We start from the raw sequence: 21,187 nt of genomic DNA on the forward strand, positions 1-21,187 counted from the left end.
AATAACCCTTATGACCCATTTAACAACTATGACCCTGATTTTGATTACAACCAATTCTATTATGAACAATTCTGTCAAAATCCAGATGACAATAATGAGCCCTCAATCGAAGAAAATCCTAATAACGAAGAGGAAAATTTTCTCCCAACTCTAACACAAAACAATGTGACGTAGTATTTTTAAACACTTATGTAGCCACCAACTTACCAATCCTCTACATCCCTGAACTAAACGCTAAGTTTTTATTAGATACAGGAAGTGGTAAAAGTTTCATAAAACCATCTATAGCATACAATCTTTATCCAAATAACATCTTTAATGAATATTTTACAGTTAAAACTGCACATGGAACTTCTATACATAATGAAGTAATCGATATTCCTATTTTTCCCTGTTTTAACGTAAATAAAAACCATTCATTCTATTTATTCAATTTTTCGGATAAATTCGACGGTTTACTAGGAATTGACTTTTTTATGGATATTAATGCCATAATTAATTTCAAAAACTCCACTTTAGAAACACCCAGTGTAACATTGCCTTTAAAATTTGACACAGCAAAAACCTCAGACAATCAAAATTGCAACGCACGTGAGATCATACAAAAATGCAACTCTGTTATCTTAGAACCGCGTATGTCTCAAAAGGTCAAAATACCTGTTAAATTAAAACACGGTGTAGGTATAATTAATTATACAGATTTTAACGGAGCTGAAATGCCAGAAGCCCTTGTTACTATCGAAAATTTTCATGCTACCACAATAATAACCAATACTCGTGAAACCCCTATGAAATTAGAATTTTTTAACCCTTTTGACATTGAGTTAATTAATGAAATGGAAAATAATTTTATAGAAAAAATGGAAACAGACACTAATATAAATCAAGAAATTGACGATAAGTTAAAAGCCAATTTAAAAAATCTAAGACTCGAACATTGTAACAAAGAAGAATATAAAGCTATACGTAATCTTTGCTACCAATATCGAGATATCTTCTATTCTTTCACTAATCAAATCAATCACAAAATAAACTTAACCGATGACTCACCTATTTTCACAAAAAGTTACCGATATCCTGAAGTACATAAAACCGAAGTAAAGTCCCAAATCAATAAGATGTTAAAAAATAACATCATACAACATTCAAACTCACCCTATTCTAGTCCAATATGGATAGTTCCAAAAAAATTAGATTCAAACAAAAAAAAGAAATGGAGAATCGTAATCGATTACCGTAAATTAAATCTCAAAACGATTGACGATAAATTTCCACTCCCAAACATATCCGACATACTAGATAAACTAGGTAAAGCACAGTACTTCACCACCTTAGACTTGGCAAATGGATTTCATCAAATTGAAATGAACCCTAACGACATACACAAAACTGCATTTTCCACTGACACCGGACATTTCGAATTTAAAAGAATGCCATTCGGACTTAAGAATGCACCTGCCACATTCCAACGGGTAATGAATAATGTCTTAAGAGGATTTCAAAATGAAATATGTTGCGTATATTTAGATGACGTAATTATTTATAGCACCTCTCTTCAAGAACATATTGAACGGTTAAAACTAATTTTTGATAGATTCAGACAATCGAACTTTAAAATCCAACTTGACAAATCTGAATTTCTAAGAACTGAAGTAAGTTTTCTAGGTCACTTAATAACACAAGACGGTGTAAAGCCAAACGAAGACAAAATTAAAGCTGTAAAAGACTTTCCTATCCCTAAAACACAGAAAGAAATTAAATCTTTCTTAGGTCTAGCCGGTTACTATCGTAGATTTATCAAAGACTTTGCGAAAATATCTAAACCCATCACCTTATGTCTTAAAAAGAACAGTAACGTAACCCACACACCCTCTTTTGTTCAATCTTTTAACCATCTAAAAAATCTACTAATTAATGCACCAATATTAAAATACCCCGATTTTACAAAATCATTTGTTTTAACTACTGACGCATCAAACTATGCTATTGGCGCAGTACTTTCCCAAGACACACCACCCAATGATCACCCCGTAGCTTATGCATCCAGAACACTAAATGAAACAGAACAAAAATACTCGACAATAGAAAAATAATTATTAGCCATTGTATGGGCCTGTAAGTATTTTAGACCATATCTTTACGGAAAAAAGTTTACTATCTATACAGACCATAGACCCCTTGTATGGTTATTCAATCTAAAAGAACCCAATTCTAAACTCATGAGATGGAGACTAAAACTCGAGGAATACGATTATAATATTATCTATAAAAGCGGTAAACAAAACACAAACGCTGACGCTTTATCTCGTATCCAACTAAACGCGTTAGAAACCCAATCTATACTTAACAACCCTGGAGATATTTTAAATGACATCGATCAATTCTTACAAGATTTTAACATAGATAATTTTAACCCGAATAATTTAAGTAATAACGATGTATCTGAAACTTTAGAAAACATCGAGACAAATCCTAATTTGAAGAAAAAACCTAAAATTAAAATTCTTCAAAACATACAAATAAGACCTCCCGATATTTCATATGCCTCTAATACCATTCATAGTACAAACGTAAATGAAACACTAAAAGAAATCCCAATCCTAGACGAAATAATTAATAATAAAAATATTCAATTTATTATAAAAAAATCCCCATATGACGCATATATAAATATTAAACCTGAAACCTTTGACAACAAAAAAATTATTTATGCAACAATACCCGCTAATGTAAACGTTATCTTTAAATTCCTTAGAGAATACATGACTAACAAGACCACCTTTCTATACTTCTTATCACCCAATTTACGCCCACTATTCCAAGACGTATTAAGTAACCATTTTAGTGAATCAAAAGTAGTCGAATGTACAAAATTAATTAATAATGTACAACCAGATGAACGTACACAAATAATTAAATTTTCACACGAAGGAAAAACTAATCACCGTGGAATATTAGAAACCCTTACTAGGATAAAACTAACCTACTATTGGCAAAACATGAAAAATGATATTACCAACTATATTGACAATTGCGAAATTTTCCAACGAGCAAAATATAATAGGAGACCCCCAAATGTTCCTTTACTAATTACAGAAACTCCCTCTAAACCATTCGAAATAATACACATTGATACATTATTAATAGGAAAAGAGAAATTTCTTGTCATAATAGACAAATTTTCAAAATACGGCCAAGCCTTACCATATTTTGGCACAACAATTTCAGTTGTACAAACTTTAGTACAATTCTTTTCTTTTTGCGGTATTCCCAAAACAATTGTATCAGATAACGGTACCGAATTTAAAAATCAAACTGTCAAAGAACTCCTAGAATCTCATAACGTAAAAATACACTTTACAACCCCTCAACATCACGAATCAAACGGCCCTGTTGAACGATTAAATTCAACATTAATCGAACATATAAGACTTCTAAAGAAAAAGACAGGAATGAAGACATAATAAGTTTAATGCCTTATGCAATCATAGCATATAACAGCACAATACACTCTAGTACTCATTTCACCCCTTACGAATTAATATTAGGACACACTGACACACAAGATCCTATGAAACTCATGCCTGCACACATCTATGCAGAATACATTAATTCTCATCGAATTAAAACAAAAGCTTTATACGAAAAAATTAAAAGTGACACTTTAAACTTAAAGGAAAAGGTAATTGAAAAACATAATAAAAATAAAAAACCACAAATACCACACGTAGGTTGCCAAGTATATAAAAAGCAAGAAAAACGTATTGGTAAACTAAAACCGAAATTCAAAGGACCTTTTACTTTAACTAAAATACTAGATAATAACAAAATCGAAATAATGAACCCAAATAATAATAAAACGGAAATAATTCATGTTAATGAATCTAAAATAGTACCCCTTGTTGCAGATGGATCGGAATCATCTACATCAATGCAAACGGAGTAAAATTCCATAACTTAAACCATAATCCCGGTATATTGCCATACAAACTAGGCACAACAAAACTAATAACTAATTACTGGTCACTAATACAAATCCAAGACTTAACACCCCTAATTAAAGAATTTAGGACTTTAAAACAATTTGCTGAAACATTAATTAATGCTTTAAAGACAGACTATATTTATATGAGAGAATATGAAAATACTTTGTTACCTTTATTTGTTTATGAAAAAAGAATAGAGAAAAGTATAAAACAAATTGACCCTAATTTTAACATTCATGAAAAACAAAAACGAGGTATTTTCAACCCTATTGGATCCCTAATAAAGATAATAACTGGAAATCTTGATCAAAACGACGCGGAAAGATATGACAATTTAATAAGCCAACTAAAAGAAAACCAAAATAAATTAAAAGAAGCTTCGATTAACCAAGCAACTTTATTAGAAAAATCTATTAACGAATTTCAAAATATTATATCGAATGTTTCTGCAAACCAATACATTTTAAAAAGTCGTATTTTACAATTGGAAACAACAATCAAAAAAGTAGCTCTCAATCAAACAAATAGCAATCAATACTTAGGATTACACATAATGATTAACCAGGTATCTATGATGTATCAAACTATTTATGATATTTTAGAAAAAACAGAAATAGCTATATCCTTTGCTAAGCTTAACACGCTACATAACTCAATAATTGATCCTATCGAATTGATAAATGAAATCAAAGCATTCAACAATCAATTGACAATTGATAGCCTGCCATTAGAAACAGATATTAATAATATCTTAAACTTTGAAAAAATCATTGAAATAAAATCATATTCAAAAGGCGCGGTTATCACTTTCATTTTGGAATTGCCATTGGTCGAATCAGATGTCTATCATTACTATCAATTATATCCTCTACCTATCCCTGAAGACCAAAATAAGCAATTTTTCCTAAACCTACCCCAAAAACCATTCCTAGCGCTTAGCGATAGCAAATATTCTTATATGGAAAAACTATGTATTGAGCTACAACTTAATGAGTATCTATGTAAAGACACTCATACCGCCTACATCAGCCAAGATCCTCCTTGTGCTGTTCAACTGATTAAGTACCAAGAAAACGCCACTACGTGTCACCCTTTCCGGATAGAACTCCAAGATGTTCAAGTTAACAAAATCATGGATGGAAAATGGTTGTTATCCATACCAGAACAGTTGATTGTTCCAGTCTCTTGTCCAAACTCCAAGGATAATGTACCCCTACATGGTTCCTACCTTGTTGAAGCCACTAACGAATGTACCGTCCAAATTAAGTCATTTATCCTTAGGACATACAAGCCCAGCAAGCTGAACTATGATGACGTGTCTCTACCGAAACTAAATTTAAGTTTCCATTTCCACAACCAGAAGAAAATCTTCAACCCTCCTACATTGGACCTTAACACTATTAGCTTGGAAGAAACCAAGAAGTTCTCCACTGCACTTCAAGATCAACGAAGACGCCTTGAAGAAATTAAAGACCCTGTTAATATCCAATCAATTAACTTTTGGACTGTTTTGCTATATTTATTTATAATTTTAATTCGTTTATTTTTTATAGGAAAATGGATTTACCTATTTGTTTTAAAGAGAAAACCCGATAATGACAGAATACCCGATAATGACGAAAATGAAATAATTGTGTAATAATCGATTTATTCTTTTTATTTTTAATTTTATATTTTAGGTTTGTAAAACCACACCCTAAAGGGTATGCTTTTATTTTAGGACGGAGGAGTTATATACCCCCTTTTGCTTATTCTATATATTTTAACTATATTATATTACTGCTTACAGTGCTTTGACAGCAATTGCTTATCTTTAAGTTAAGATTGTATATATAGGACACAAGGAACAAGAACTAGTTAGATATATTTGTACTTCAGTCGAAATAAATTGTTTTTAAAAATAGTTTTTATTGTGGCCACCACGTAATTCAGTCTTATAACTTTGTATGTGTATTTATTTTACTTATAGTTTTTGCGAAACCTACCTAACAGGTACAAAAAAACACTGCAATACCTTACATTTTTAGGGCGTTTAAAAAGCAGGCGATTTATTATTGTTAAAACTGTCAGTTTGACGCGTGCAATTTTTCAATTTTAGTTAAAACAGTGAGTTAATAAAATGGTGTATACGCTAGCCGAAAGAATAGAAATAATTTTCCTTTATGGAGCTCAAGATCGGTGTGCTCGCAGAACCGCGAGAGCATTTAATGAAAGGTATCAAGATAAAAACGTGAGCCATAAATACGTATTAGAATTGATACGAAAATTTGAAGAGACAGGATCGATTTGCAATTAGAAAAAATATGAAAATAGAGTTGTCGATGAAGCATGCCAAGTACTAGGACAATTTGCTATGGATCCAACTTTGTCTATACCAAATGCCGCAAAACTAACAAATATTTCCACTGGTTCCGTATATAAAGTTTTTAAAAAAAATAAGTTCTTTCCTTATAAAATTCATATTCTTCACGAACTCGGAGAAGATAATTTTGATAGGAGAATTCAATTTTGTGAAGTGATGTGCCAGCGAATTGACGACGATCCCCATTTATTGAAGAACATTTGCTTCAGTGACGAATCGACCTTTTTTTTAAATGGCCTGGTGAACAGACATAACTGTAGATAATGGGATAATGAAAATCCGCATGTTTTTCGGGAAGGCCATACCCAATATCCCCAAAAACTTTTACTAGCACTAGACTTTTTTCTTTGGGGCTACTTAAAAAGCAAAGTTTATAAAACCCCACCTGAGAGTATTGAGAATTTAAAAAATAGAATATTTCAAGAATGCAGAGAAATTAGCGGGCAGACCCTTGCCAATGTTCGTAAGGAGTTTGAAAATAGGCTTTTTTATTGTCTTGCTAATAACGGCGCGCGTTTTGAACATTTAATAAAATAAATTTGTTAAACTAATTAAATTTGTTTTTCTACCCTACCGATTTACACTTTAACTGCTTCTTGGTCAACCAATTTTATTTTTTGTACAACCATTGATAGCATAATGAATGCCCTTTAAAATAATGTATCACACCATGGGGTAGCCATTTGACATACCAAAGTTTGGCGTCAATAAAATATTCATTATTTCTAGACATTTTCGCTAACTTTTTGCTTACACATTTACCGATTTCATTTTTTTTGGTACCGTTGAATAGAGAATTTTACGCTCCTTACTACGATGTATCACACGATGGGGGTTGACATTTGACATATTAAAGTGAGGTTAGCTGGAGGTGAGGAGGTGAGGTGAGGGTTTTTTTTTTTAAGAAAGTTATTAAGGGTGGATCGTTTTGAAATGAAAGTACTGTATAATTTTAGATAACTATATATAATTAACTTCTACAAACGAAAGTATTTTCCTAAAAAATTATTGAATTGTTAGATGTAAAAAAATATATACAGCACTAACTCCCAAGACTTCCAGGATTTAAATAACACTTTTTTCTATATAAAAGTTAATTAATAACTATAAGAAGTTTTTATTTATTAAAGAAAAAAATTTTATTCAAATCCTTTGGGCGTTTTGGGAGTTATTTGAGAGTGTGTCTACATAATACACTTAAGTTTAAATTAGATTTAATTATCCTTTTATTCCTTTTATGTTTAATTTTAATAAAGCCGGTATAAATAACAATATTATCGGTCACTGGACGCATATGTTTTTCGCGCAGTATAATCTGCCCAAAATTCCTGCCAAGGAGACGTCACCTGTGATGATGCGCAACAAGCGCACGCAACCTGGATCAGAAGCAATACAATTTCGGTCTTACTATTCGAACCACATAGGCAACCATAGAATGACAAATCAATTATCAAATGATTCATTCATTAATTTATAAGTCAAAACCATATTTACATTTCTTAGTATAGAATCGACCTCCCTTTTACCGGCATGGCGTTCGGTGTTGCCAAATAAGATATTTTCTAGCTAGACCCAGTCTATTTAATTTTGATTTAGTGTGGCATGTAGTAAAATAGTAAAAAGATTATTAAGCCCTGGACAGGCTTAGTAATATTTATGGACATATTAAATCATTCCTGCAAGAAAAATTAGTAATTAGTAATTAAACTTTATAAGTTATGAAGGTTTAATCATAATGAAGTGTTAGCAGCGCTGCGCCTTTATCGTGTAATCTGTCAATATCGATCATCTTAGTTACGTTCTCTTCCGTTTGTCGATGGCATCCGTACACTTGTGCGTTTTGATGCAAAGTTGTATTTTGTGATGTTTATTGCAGTAGACTATTGCAATATACGGGTAAGTAGGTATCAATAATCTGATACTATTAATTTATATCTTTCATCAATTATAACTTTCCTATATTGTGATGTCTTATAATTTATTAGCACCACACTCTTACAGCATTTCCGTTTGGTTATTGATAGTTGCCGGATGGTCTTTCTAGATTCTTTATAATGCAGGGCCCAATCGTAATAACCTTATTTTAATATTGGTTTATAAATTTTATTATGTTTAATATTTATGCTTAGTATTGATTTTAGTACCTTTTGTATAAATAATAGTTGGAACGAGAATTTGTATTTAATTTTGTTATAGAATAATGTTTTTATGATTTCTTACTTTTTAACATGTCACCGCACCGGTCTTTAATGGCAAAACCTACAGTCATGAAAGTATTACTTATTTAAACTGCTATTGAAAGAACCATTTTATTATCAAGAAGTTGATGTATGAATACTTAAAAAAAAGAATAAAAAGTGTTTAGAGGTTTTTTGCATTTTGATTTTCAGTACCTAAATTAAAAAAGCCTTTCCGGCTCTTTAGAAACTCAACATTGAAATAATAGTACAAGCGCCACTAAAATGTCGTCAGTAAAAACGTTTTTAAATGGTCAGTAATAGACGTCCCATTCACCTAACTCACGTTATTTTGGAGGAACTTATTCACGTGATTTTTGTAGTCATTATAAGGTCATGTAAAAACGTCATTATAGTTATTTGTTGACGTTTTTGTCACGGTTTTGAGACGTCATTTGGTTGCCTGGGCAGAACTTTAATGCGACATTGACGTACGCCAAGTAGAGACATGCAACCATCTGAAATCGATTTAGCTATTTATTATTTATTACATAAAAATTTTTTATCCAAATCATTTGAGAGTTAAAGCCTTGTTCGTTCATTTAGCACTTTAATTAATTTTCACAAAAAAAACTTAGTTTTCAGAGGTTTGGGACCACCATAATTGGATTTAGGTATTCATTGTAGACAAAAAAATATTAAAATCCCTTGGGAATGTTAGAAGATACGGGCATTAAATCGATTAATTAACAGCGAGCGCGAACTATAAATAGGTTGCTAACAACCGACATATGCTGCGTTCTCGATTTTGGTTCGTCACACACATCGAACCACAGCGGTATATTTGAGAAGATTCTCTAAGCTTTTTTTTCTCTAAGAAGTTTTGCTTCGATATCTCAACTATAATAAATATAAATAATGCCTTCTATAAAAAATATAAATAATTAAAAATCAAGAATTTATTTGATGTCGCAGGAACGCGCCTCGTTGTGATCAGACAGTTCCGACAACAAGAAAAGGAATCACTTTAATCGCAATACATAAAGCAATTTAATTTCCTTTTAATATTATTAATATTAATAATTCCTTTTTCTTATTATTAATGTAGTTTTATTTTATAGACTTTTTAAGTAAGTTCTATAACCTATTCACTAGAGAATTAGTGTTATTTTAAAACCTATTCAATATTTCAACACATTGCTTTTTTAGATTTTTTTGAAAAATTTAATTGCATCTAGCCAAGTTTAAGTGATTTTCATACATATATTTTTAAAGTCCTAATAAATATTTTTAGTATAATTAAATCTAGATACGTATCGTTAAAATATACTTACCGGGTCCTCGTCATACATCTGTACTAATAAACTCGGCGGATTTTGATTTATGTGCTCCTTGGATCCATATAAATATATATTATAAAAAGTCAATGTTTGATTCCACACAGGAACTAGAGCATGTTTCTTCACCTAGAATAACTATTTAGAAAAAGGCATAGGCTAGAAAAGCTAATTAACTTGAGTTTCTTTTTGTTCTTTTCCAAACGCAACCTGAATAAAGGAATCCACCAATCCACTCTCATCGAATCCTGGTTCCACTTCCCCTTCAAATATGTAGGCTCGACCTTCAAATAACTAAAAAATATATTTGGTTTTATATTGTTTTAATTTTGTGACTGCAAATTTAATGAAATAAAGAAACATGGACACTTAAGCATAATGTTAGACCTAACTTATATTATAAGTTATTAAGCTGCAGTAAATTACTTAATCTATGAAGGTTTGTACACATAGTTTTCATCACGACAAATATACTAGTACTACAGATCATAGGTTATATATTAAACTTCTAGGTTTTATTGACATAGGAGGAGCGCCCTGAAGAGTCAGCTTTCAATTAGGTTAACCACAAATTGCAAAGAAGTATAAACTACAAAAATATTTTATGACTGGTTAAAGTAACTTATAATCAGAAGATTCACTCTATATTACTCTTTAAAAAGTAAAAAATGGAAGGTTTGTAAAGTGGCATGATGATTTTTGGATCCACTGATAGGTATTCAGTTAGAAATGAGGGTAAAAATAAATAAAATTGCACTTAATCTAAATTAAACATGTTCCTTTATAAAAATGGTACAAAAAATAATTAAATGCATTTCATAGATAGTTGCATATGTTTTAGCGAATATTATAAAAAGGACAATATACTATTAACAATGACAAAATTTACTTTTAGACGTTCATTAAAACAGTACTGTGCAACAAAAAATTTTCTGTTTATTTAAAAAACCTAATAATTAATTATTTTTATATAACTTCATATAGAATAGAATAGCAAATCTATTTATATAATAATAAAAATAAATATATACAGTAAATCTGACATAAAAAAAAATTGAATAATCCATGTAACCTATGTCTTGTCAGTCGTTATTGTAGATTCTGGAACAAAGCACAAAAAACAATACAATATCTCCTTTTACGAGAAGAGAACTAGCTATTTTAAAACCATTTCAATCTAATTTCTAATCTCATTTCAATCAAGGATTGAAATGAGAATTAAAAGTGCTCATAATCATTTAAGCAAGTATATCTTTAAGCAACAAAACACAGGATCATGCATTACTTAAATACATAAAAAAAAAGTTATATCCTATCGAAAGCGTAAGGATCCTATGTCAACTTAAAACACTGACACATATTGATACCAAAAAGATATTAAATATTTTTGGAGCGCTCAACTAATAACACTAGATGAGAAGAAAGATAAAAAGAAGCTAATAATATAAAGCTAGATGAACGACTAAAATGCTAGACATATACTTAACTTAAAATCGTTCACAGTTAGAAAAGTTTCTGACATTGTTAGGCGACTACATAACTGAATGTATTACTGACTTTGTTTTTAAAAGCGGTAAGCAATGGTAAGGTAATAAAATCTAAGTAGCATTTATTCTAGATTTAAAATATTATGTCAAGAAGGCCGAATTACACATTATAGAAAATTATTTTTAAAAAATCTTTATTAAGTTAAATGGTTTCTGTTTTTATAAAAATATACTCTTAAAGTTTTGCCGGAGTATTTACTGCTTCATCATGATACTCCACTGCTTCAAATAGCTCCACAGATAAAAATCGCAAAACCCGTCTATTCGGAGACTCATTATTTAGAGGTTCATGAACTTTTCGCGTAAAATTCGATGGAGCCTTATCATGTAGGAACCACATATTCTGTATCATATTTAGAGGACCAACATCTAATAATTGTGGCAGTTTTTGTCAAAGAAAATCTACATAAATTTCACCAGTCAGTCTAGATGTAGAAAAATAAGCTCTAATAAGCATGCTATTTACTACGTCAGCCCAAACATTTAATAAAAATCTATTAGATTAGATCTATTAATTCCGTAAAATCTTTATTTCTGCAGAACTGTTCTAAAAGCCACTGGCGAAAATAAACTCTTCTAGAATGATCCTCAGATTATATGGCTTGTACCCATTGATAATGATCGAATATTATCGTTCTTGTCGTCTTAAACACTCTAATTTTTAAATGGTCTTCGACTATTTCTAAAATATCTTCCTTAATTTATAGCATTTCAGCTTACTCTTTCAGCGTAGCCTCCTTGTTGTTCTTTTATATATCCTGTGTCATGAAGTCTAATAACTCAACTTACAAACATATGTGGGGCCGGATGATTTCTTAAAGGAACCTTCTGCGTATACAATGTGTATGCTGCAGCTGCACATTGCATTTTGTTGGCACTCTCCAAAGCTAAGTATTATTTCTACTAGTTATAAATGAAATACGCACTAATAAAAGACTAGTAAAAGTGATTGAACGAAAGATTCGTAACGACAACCATACAATAACACAAATTTTGATGTTTTAATAGCAAGAGCAGAAAACAAAACACTAAAAGAATTTACAACGTATTTGCCAAGGCTCAAAGCTCAATCAAAAAATTTGTTTAACATTCTTATATTTTTACATTTTTAATATTTTATATATGTGTATATAAATGTGTAAACTTTTATATAAGTGATTTTTGGTATATTAACTCTTTTTGACGAGCCTACAGGTACTTAAAATAAACGACTTAACTTTAAAAACATCTTGTATAAATCATACGACCCAACACCACTTAAACTTCGAGAGCAATAGGTTCAAACCCATTTCAGTACAAGATAGAAAGAGAGTGCAGAACCTCTAAAAGGGAGACACAGATAATTTCGACAGAAGTATTCCGACACCCGAGCGTCAAACTACTGATTGATTTTGGGACAGTTTTTTCCCAAAACTGAAGGATTTTTAATGTATCAAATAATAATAACGAGGGTGTGATAACAGAAGATACCATATTATAGGTACCATATACCGTCGAGCCGACACGTTTAAATGACGAGCACTAATTATACTAAAACCAAACTGTTCTTATAGATCAGCGGGTAAGTAATAATAAATAAAGTTTTATGTACTCTTTTCTCAATGATTTTTATAGCCCGAATAATAGGAATTGAAGAGCGAAATACAACGAAAAGAATGTTGTACATTAATTCAATAACAGATCATATAACTACAAAAGTCATATATATATATAAATCTACACATTTCTACGTCTACATATAAATACAAAAATAAGTACTGCTGTCTCCTGTACAACTGTTGGTCGTACACCTTTAGATACATAACGTGAAATGTAGAAAATTTAATTTTCTGTTTAATCAACTTTTCTATAGCCGTTCAAGTCAAATTTAATAAAAAATACATTTTGTTTTTCAGCCTTCACTGGCAAGAACAAAAGCCTTGTCGGAAATATTTTAAATTAAATATTTTAATTGAGTTTTTCAGTTTTATTTTGTTTTAGGTCTGTTTTTTTTAACTTTTTTTGTATTTAATATACATGTATTTGATATAAATTAATTTCGATCTATTCCAATCCAATTTTGTAATTTTCACACTCGTGTGTATTTAAACAAAAAAACTAGACATCTTATAAAAAGGTTAATTAAAAAAAATAAAATACTACTTACATATTTTTGTTCAGCAAGTAACAGCCTTCCTTCATATTTAAAGCCACTGGGAATTTTTTTAAAACATTCATCTTTTTGTTTTTCCAGTCCAACCCACATCATAACATCAATTTTGCAAATGATTACGTTTTTTTCTTCTGTCTAAATCAAGAAAAGGCAACAATATATATATTAAAGAATATGGTAACAATAATAGATAGTAAAAAGAGAGAAATTTTAAACGTTGAATAGATATTTTAGTTATGATTTTGAGAGATAACTATTTGAATTTTTTTTATATAAATATACGATCATTGAATTCTAATTTTATTAAATTTTTTGAACCTGTTGATGGAGGAAATTTTGATGAAATGGAGCTATTTGATACTTCGTTTAGTGGGAAAGCAGCTATCGATGCTCTTAATATTAATGAGTATAAGCTTACCAGATGTCTTCAGTAAACAGTGAAACATTTAGAATGCTTAATAATTTTTTTCAGAAGCCTAATTTACATCAGATTGTGAAATGTATTTACATTAGTTTTTATAAAAGAAAACTCATTTTGCTTGATATTTTATGTAAATTCTGGATCTTACTAAACTGTCTGTATGGGACATTCACTTGTAGTTTCAAAATGTGTATGTGTAACAGACAAGTAACCATTATAGCCAAATTAATTTGTACCATTTTCTTAAAATTAATTTTGTGTTTTTATTAACGTCGTCTTCCAGAGAGGCATTACCGTAACATGTAAAATATCTAACAATTTAGATGTTCTTCTTCACTTACAAACTGCTGAGCAAATAAATCAATAGAACCATTCCTATCTTTTAATTTATTCTCCTTATCTTTTAGGTAGATAAATTCCACCGGCTAAGTTAGCAACATCTTGGCAACCATCCGGACATAGATTTTAAGGTGTTTTCTTACCTTTAAGCATTTTCACATTGTTAAGATAACTCTGTATTACTCTGTATTGTGTTATTTATTTTTATATAATGTATTATTTTCTTATACAGTGCTTTCATTTTAAAACGACCCACCAAAATAACAAATGGTATTTTGAATTGTTCCCAAAATTGTTTGCGGTATAATATGTGACGTATTCTTTTACTTGTATTTTTTGCAGTACGTAATAGGTACAAAACCGACATAACTGTAGATTCTGGGGTAATAAAAATCCACAGTGACGAAATCATCGGCAATTTTTTTTGGAAGAAAATTTAACGGGACAAAGTTAGTTAGACCATATCGAAAATACAGCTTATCCTTCAATCGTCCAATCTTTGAAAAATCAAGTGGATGAAAGTGGTATTAGAATACTAAACGAAATTAATTTTTATTTCCAATAAGATGATGTTCCCCTGTACTATGCTTTGACAGTTCTAAAGTGGATTAATGAACAGTTTCCAGGGATGTGGATTGGCAGACGTGGTGCAATCGTGGCCCGCACGGTCGGCAGACTACTAAATTTTTCTTTGAGGGTATTTAAAAAGCAAAATTTATAAAACCTCACCTGAAAATATTAGTGGTAAATGGAAAATAATAAGGATCAAATTATTTGCAAATATAGAGATATTAGCAGACAGACACCAATGTTTTGTAGGAGTTTTAGAATAGACTTTATTATTGTCTCGCGAATAACAGAGCACATTTTGGGAACCTAATAAAATAAATTCTATGAACTGATAGAATTATTTATTTTTTAAACACCTTTTTACACTCTTACTATATATAAGCCTATAAACTCACATTTGTTTTACACCGTTGGGTAGAACGTTGACCGAACTTTGTTAAATATGAAATTAAATGTTTCTCTATATATCAAATAGTTAATAAGGGTCGTTCATTTTGAAATAAAAGCACTGTATAATGTATTACCTTTGATTTACAGGATCAGTAATTCTTATGACGTCACCACTTATATTTCTAATTTTCAGTATTATTCATTTATTTTGCTCAATAATAAAACTTTTTTTTTGCTTTTAAATTTAGCAAAATTTAAGATAACCATGATTCGGATTATCTATTTAAATATCTCTATTAATTCATATTTTATGTCAATGGCACTCATTGCCTATGAACTTATTATATTAACATTATTGAACGGCATGGCAGGTTGAGAGATGCCTAGTCAGAGCAGATGGAATTGCAATTTTTTTTGCGAACCTCATTCCCGCGTCATCCAGTTAATACCTGTTTATTCTTTCCTTTCCTGCCAAACCCTTTTCCACTTTCTAACCAGTGGTTGGCTTAAACCTCTTTCTAACTCAGTACACACTGTAGAAGTGGGGTAAAGAGAAAGTTGGGCTTTTAGTACAGACTAAGCGAGAAGGGACAGAGAAGCTATTTCAATAGCTTCGCTGCCCAGACCATAAGTTCATCTAACTAACAGGTAAATATCCGAAGAGAAACCTTGAAATTTGTATTAATTTATTTAAATTATTATTTTTTTAGTTCTGGTGAATTTGCTTTTTGGGTTTCATGTTAAGTGGAACGTGTATTATCGTTTTATAATCTTAACAGCCGACGAATCCAATTAGCATTAAGCCTTATATTTGCAATACTGAGTATTTATATTTCATAACAGCATCTTTGGTCATTCCATCATAGGGCCATATTTTTCTAAAATTTTTAGTCACAAGTTTTAATACTAGCTTACAACTGGTTGGCTTGGCTTGCAAAAGGCATTACTTTTTCCAAACCGTAGTGAATAGTCACTAGGTTCGTGACTCAACCTTGAGGGAAAGCCTCAAGGTTTCTGCTAAAATCACATTTTGTTAAAAATCTTATAATAAAATTTATCTGAGTGTAAAGTCTCTGGTAAACAATTTAGTTGAATGCCTAAAATAGCAAAAAAACATTCCAACAGCTATTTTGTAAACCTAGAAGTATCGTGATAGCGATACGAAATTAGTGATGTAAAGTTAGTTACTTTCGATACCAGCACTCGTTATTGGTTACTTTAGTTACTTAGTACTCTTACACTCAGTAGCGTTTTTTATTTCATTTGTCTAAAAAAATAATACAAAATAAATACTTAATAGTTAGTGATATTATTACTTATTTTTTATACAGGGTGGCCGTTTTATTAGGGGCCTATTCCTTTTCTCAGGGTGTGCAAAAAAAATTCTTACAGAAGTGTTTTCGTTTTAAGCGAATTTTTAAATTATTTGAGTTTCATCAATACACGGTATTCAAAAAGTGCTGCACCGACTTTAACACCAGAATTTTAAATGGAACACCCCGAATATTTTTATATTTTTAGATTCTTTGGGAGAAATAAAGGTAACTTTAAGAACTACCTATCCGAATTTTGTCTAGTTTATACACAAATTAAGGTTTTGTATTTTTTTTAGCAAATTTATGTCCTCGGCAGACATTGTTTTGTAATGCTGATAATTAATGTCCTATACCAAAATATAATTGTTTATAAAATATTTAGAATTTTATTGCAATAATATAATTTCAACTAAATTTTGCTAATTTAGTATTTTACCGTAGTAGGCTGTGAAATAACAATAGTTAATATCCGCGGTTGTCATATCCATAGCTACAGAATAATACTTTGATATATAAATAAATTTACGTAGTAGTTATTAATATTATTTAAATTGAAATATATCTTAAAAAGTTTTATACAGTGGAGGAAAAAGTAGATATGCTTGAATCTTTTTTAACAAATTCAAAAAGTCCAGCTTTGGCGCTCAGAGAGTATAAAAGACTTCCTTTACGGCAAATTCCGCAAAAGCAGTCATTTCGCAAAATCTATGCAAAATTCAGGCAAGTAGTTTACTCCCAAAACCTAAGAACAGACCCCGAAGAGTTCTTACAAAAGAGAACGAGCTAGAAATTCTTCTACATTTCGAGGATATACCCGAAACATCCACCAGGCAAGCCGCTTTGGAGTTAAACATCACAAGAAGCGTGATTCAAGATTAATAAAATGTGATGAAATAATGAAAATGTCTTTAATAAAATTATATAGACTGTAGAGTCAATTTTTTATACATCAACACTAATTTTAAATAGGAAAAATACCCATTACACGAAAAAGCAGGAAAAGACGATCCGTAAAGGTGTGGTGGGGAATTTATCGCTGAAAAATTATATGATAAATATCTTTATTGAAAATTTAAATTCAAGAAGATATTTAGATATGGGATTGAAATACAACCGCTAATAGAAAATGAAATAAGTTAAAATACATTGGACGGGGCAAAATAGAACAATCCCTTGGCCAGCCCCGTAGAATATTGAAAGGCTAGAATTAGTAAACAACAACTTTGTTTGAGTCCAACATGTGCACATGGGCAAGAGGGGTGTTTTGTTTACATACATATTTGCCGATTCTCGAGTTTTCAAGTCGACACAAATTTCCAACGGAGGAAATTTTTAGCTTTTTTTAACAACCATTATAACGTTAATTTAACTTATTTGTGTTGTATTTTATAGGAAAATTTAAAATAAAAAGTATAAATAATACAATTAACCTATTTTAAAAATAAATTACAACAAAAGTACATCCTTAAGTACAACAAAAAACAAAATTATTAACATTCTTATCCCTAAAACTGCATCTAAAAAATTTTAAGCGACAACAAGCTTAAGCGCCTGAGCCATATGCGTAGTGTCATCTGTCAAACGACTTTTTGTTTATATTCAAGATTCGTGTATTTTCTTTCATTTTTGGCATAAAAAGGAAAAAAGGCCAGATTTTAGTATTTTTTTAAATTGCTAGGATGGCATAAACTTGTGTCGTTGGTGCCGCATCATGATAAAAAGGCGATTCAAGCCGATCTTTTCACAAGTAAGTACCGATACTTTCATAATATCACATCATGGCTACCATCATCATAAATGTAGAATAGGGGATCTTATAGAAATAAACCTAATAAAAACTTGTGCACATACTAATAAAACATTTGAAAATTTGAAAGTGTGCGTAAAATACCAAAATATTTATATCCTTAAATCTAAAAAATTTTTGAAGATATTCATCTATTAATAGGCTATAAAACTAGAATTTTGTCCCTGGTTTTATTACAGGGTTTTATTATTTTATATATTTTTTTGTTGTTTTGGCAGAAAAAAGGCATTATAACTATGTACAGTCGGCAAATTTGAAAATGTCTCTCGCATCTGCTCTCGGACTTCGTTGCCTTACAATTTGGCAACATGGCTTTTGACTGGAAGGGGTAGCGTACGGCGGGCGGTAGGGTGTAGAGTATCGATCGAGTTTAGTCGTGTATAAATAGGCAGGGGTGACGGAACTAATTTTTCAGTAGATTGGGGTTTTTGCAATGGGACGTTTCGAATATTTTTGTGGCTATGCAAGCTGATATTAAAAAAATCGATCAGTTTGTTTTTCTTCCTTATATAAAGTTTTTAGGACAATGCGCTATAGTGTTTTATACGTTGGCTAAATGCGCTCTTCAAAATTCTGTTTGGTTCATCACTTTTGAGAAATTACCTTCAGTTATTTTTTTATTGGGACACTATATTTCTTAACTCCAAATTATTATTTTTTTGCTTGATCTTTCACAACCTATATTTTTGTTGTCAAATGCTGCTTGTTGCCAAAATAAATAGAAAAAAAAATCGTTTTTACATTTTTATGCATTACATAAAAATCCTAATCGATGTTTTCTTTGAATTTTTTTTTATCAAAGTATTACTTTATATTACTCACCCAACATTTGAAAAATAAAATGCAACTTAAGTAAAAATACCAATTCAAATTTTAAATTATTTTTTACTTTTAAAGTGTGCGTTATTGTATAAAATAATATAATTAAAAAAAATACCTATTTGTTTTTTTTTATTTTTAAATATATGGTGTGTATTTGAAAATAAGTAAACAAACAGATGTAATTCTATGATAAAATAATAGTTTTTTTTAAATTCTGGCAGCAACCAGTAAGTGTAAACCAAAATATAGGTAATCATAAAAAAAGGAAACATTATAATAATAGAAACTTTAAGTGCTACAGCAGAAACTATAGGTATATGTTGTATATGTTGAGATTTTTCTCTTTCATCCTGTGTCTAGGAAATGAAAAACGAACTCAAACCTGTTTAAGGCATTAAGGGTTTCATAAAAAATAGCGCGCTATGGTTAGCACCGCCTCCTAGCATTAATAACGTAATATGAGCTGAGATACTACCAAAACTACTTATTTTGGAATACCCTGTCCAGAGCAGTAAAACTAAGTACATGTACTAAGTACTACCATAATATGGGAAAAAAAATTCAGATTTTTGTTTCTTTTTCCTCACATTTTATTTATAAGTATACCTTAAGTAATGGATCAAAGGTCAGTTTCAAAGCGAACATTTTATTTCCTATTTAATGACAAATTACAGTTCTTTAAGTATAACATCTTAATAACAATTAATAACATTCAACACTACTCCTAACAAGCTTTAGTAAGTATAATTACAATTTAAATCTACAATAAAAATACTTTTCTATTTAAACTTTTAAATAGCCTATGTATTGTGTTTTTTTCGAAACTTACACCTTTTTTTTTAAATAATAATTATTTAATATCACAGGGTGTATTTGGTATTGGTAAGGCTTCTTAATTAATATTTGGTATAAAAACCATTTGCGTTAATGCATTGTTGCAGCCTTTTCCGCATTGATCCCGCGTAATTACTAAAATCGGGTCTCCCTCTGAAAGATTCCCAAACTCTTTGAGCGTGGGCTAGTAACGTTTCCTTCGATCTAATTTGGCCTTGATTAAAAGTATCCCAAGAATTCACCATTTCAGCCCACAAATTTTCGATGGGGTTTAAGTCGGGACTTCTGGATGGCCATGGAATTAAATTAAATTCCGGATGTTCCTCAAACCATGTTCTCGCCATACGGGAGGTATGAGTTGGACAATTATCGTGCATAAAGGATATTGGTCCAGCCGGATATAATATTCTGTATGAAGGCAGAAAAGAATTTTCCAAAATGTCCACGTAGTCCGCGGAATTCATTCGGGGTGGCGTGGTTACCAGCATTCCGGGTCCATTTTGGGTCATCCAACCCCATAATGACAATGATATTCTCCCGCTTTTTTCAGTTTCTTCGACATAATGGGAATCATATCTGGTACTTGGAGGTCTCCACACTAATTGATGGGACCTTATGTCCGAAGAAAACGTTTTTTCGTCGGTAAATACCACATTTGACCAGTCTCGGTCAATATTTTCTTGACCAAACCTAGGCCTTCGCTCTGCGTTGTCGACCGTTAATTTGGCCTTTTTGGCTGGTCGTCTACAATTTATTCCCGCTGAACGAAGAGTATTCCTAATTGTTTGCATACTAACATCCAAGTTCATGGTTTCTTTGACCACCCGGCTATTTGTGAAAGGGTTATTTCTTACTTGGGTAACAATAGCTTCTCTCATATTTTCGGTCAATACAGGTTGCCTTCCAGGATGTTGTCTGGTTTCTACATGCCCTTCTGCCTCTTGACGTTGGATCCAGCGTCTAACTTGTTTGACCTGTTTAAAAGCAAATGCAGTAATTAGTATTAATTAATTAAATAGATATCTATTATACTATTAGGTTAGTGACAACAGTTTAGCAAAGGGGTGGCTTATATGTATAGGTATAGATAAAAAATAGCAGTTAATATTTTATTATTAAGAATAAGT

General features: G+C 30.8%; 1 protein-coding gene across 5 annotated transcripts in view; it reads right to left on the bottom strand.

Moving 5' to 3' along the window:
* The window catches only part of LOC126747250 (otoferlin), a 228,244-nt gene that overhangs the window by 151,462 nt on the left and 55,595 nt on the right, over positions 1-21,187 (bottom strand). For all 5 annotated transcript variants that reach the window (XM_050455768.1, XM_050455771.1, XM_050455770.1 and 2 more), the window contains exons 13-15: positions 13,556-13,696; positions 10,040-10,156; positions 9,860-9,991 (exon numbers count right to left, since the gene is read on the bottom strand). In XM_050455768.1, the coding sequence (XP_050311725.1) occupies positions 9,860-9,991; positions 10,040-10,156; positions 13,556-13,696 (390 nt within the window). The remainder of the gene's footprint in view (positions 1-9,859; positions 9,992-10,039; positions 10,157-13,555; positions 13,697-21,187) is intronic.

Source organism: Anthonomus grandis, chromosome 19 (genome assembly GCF_022605725.1).
Source record: "Anthonomus grandis grandis chromosome 19, icAntGran1.3, whole genome shotgun sequence".
Lineage (NCBI taxonomy): Eukaryota > Metazoa > Arthropoda > Insecta > Coleoptera > Curculionidae > Anthonomus > Anthonomus grandis.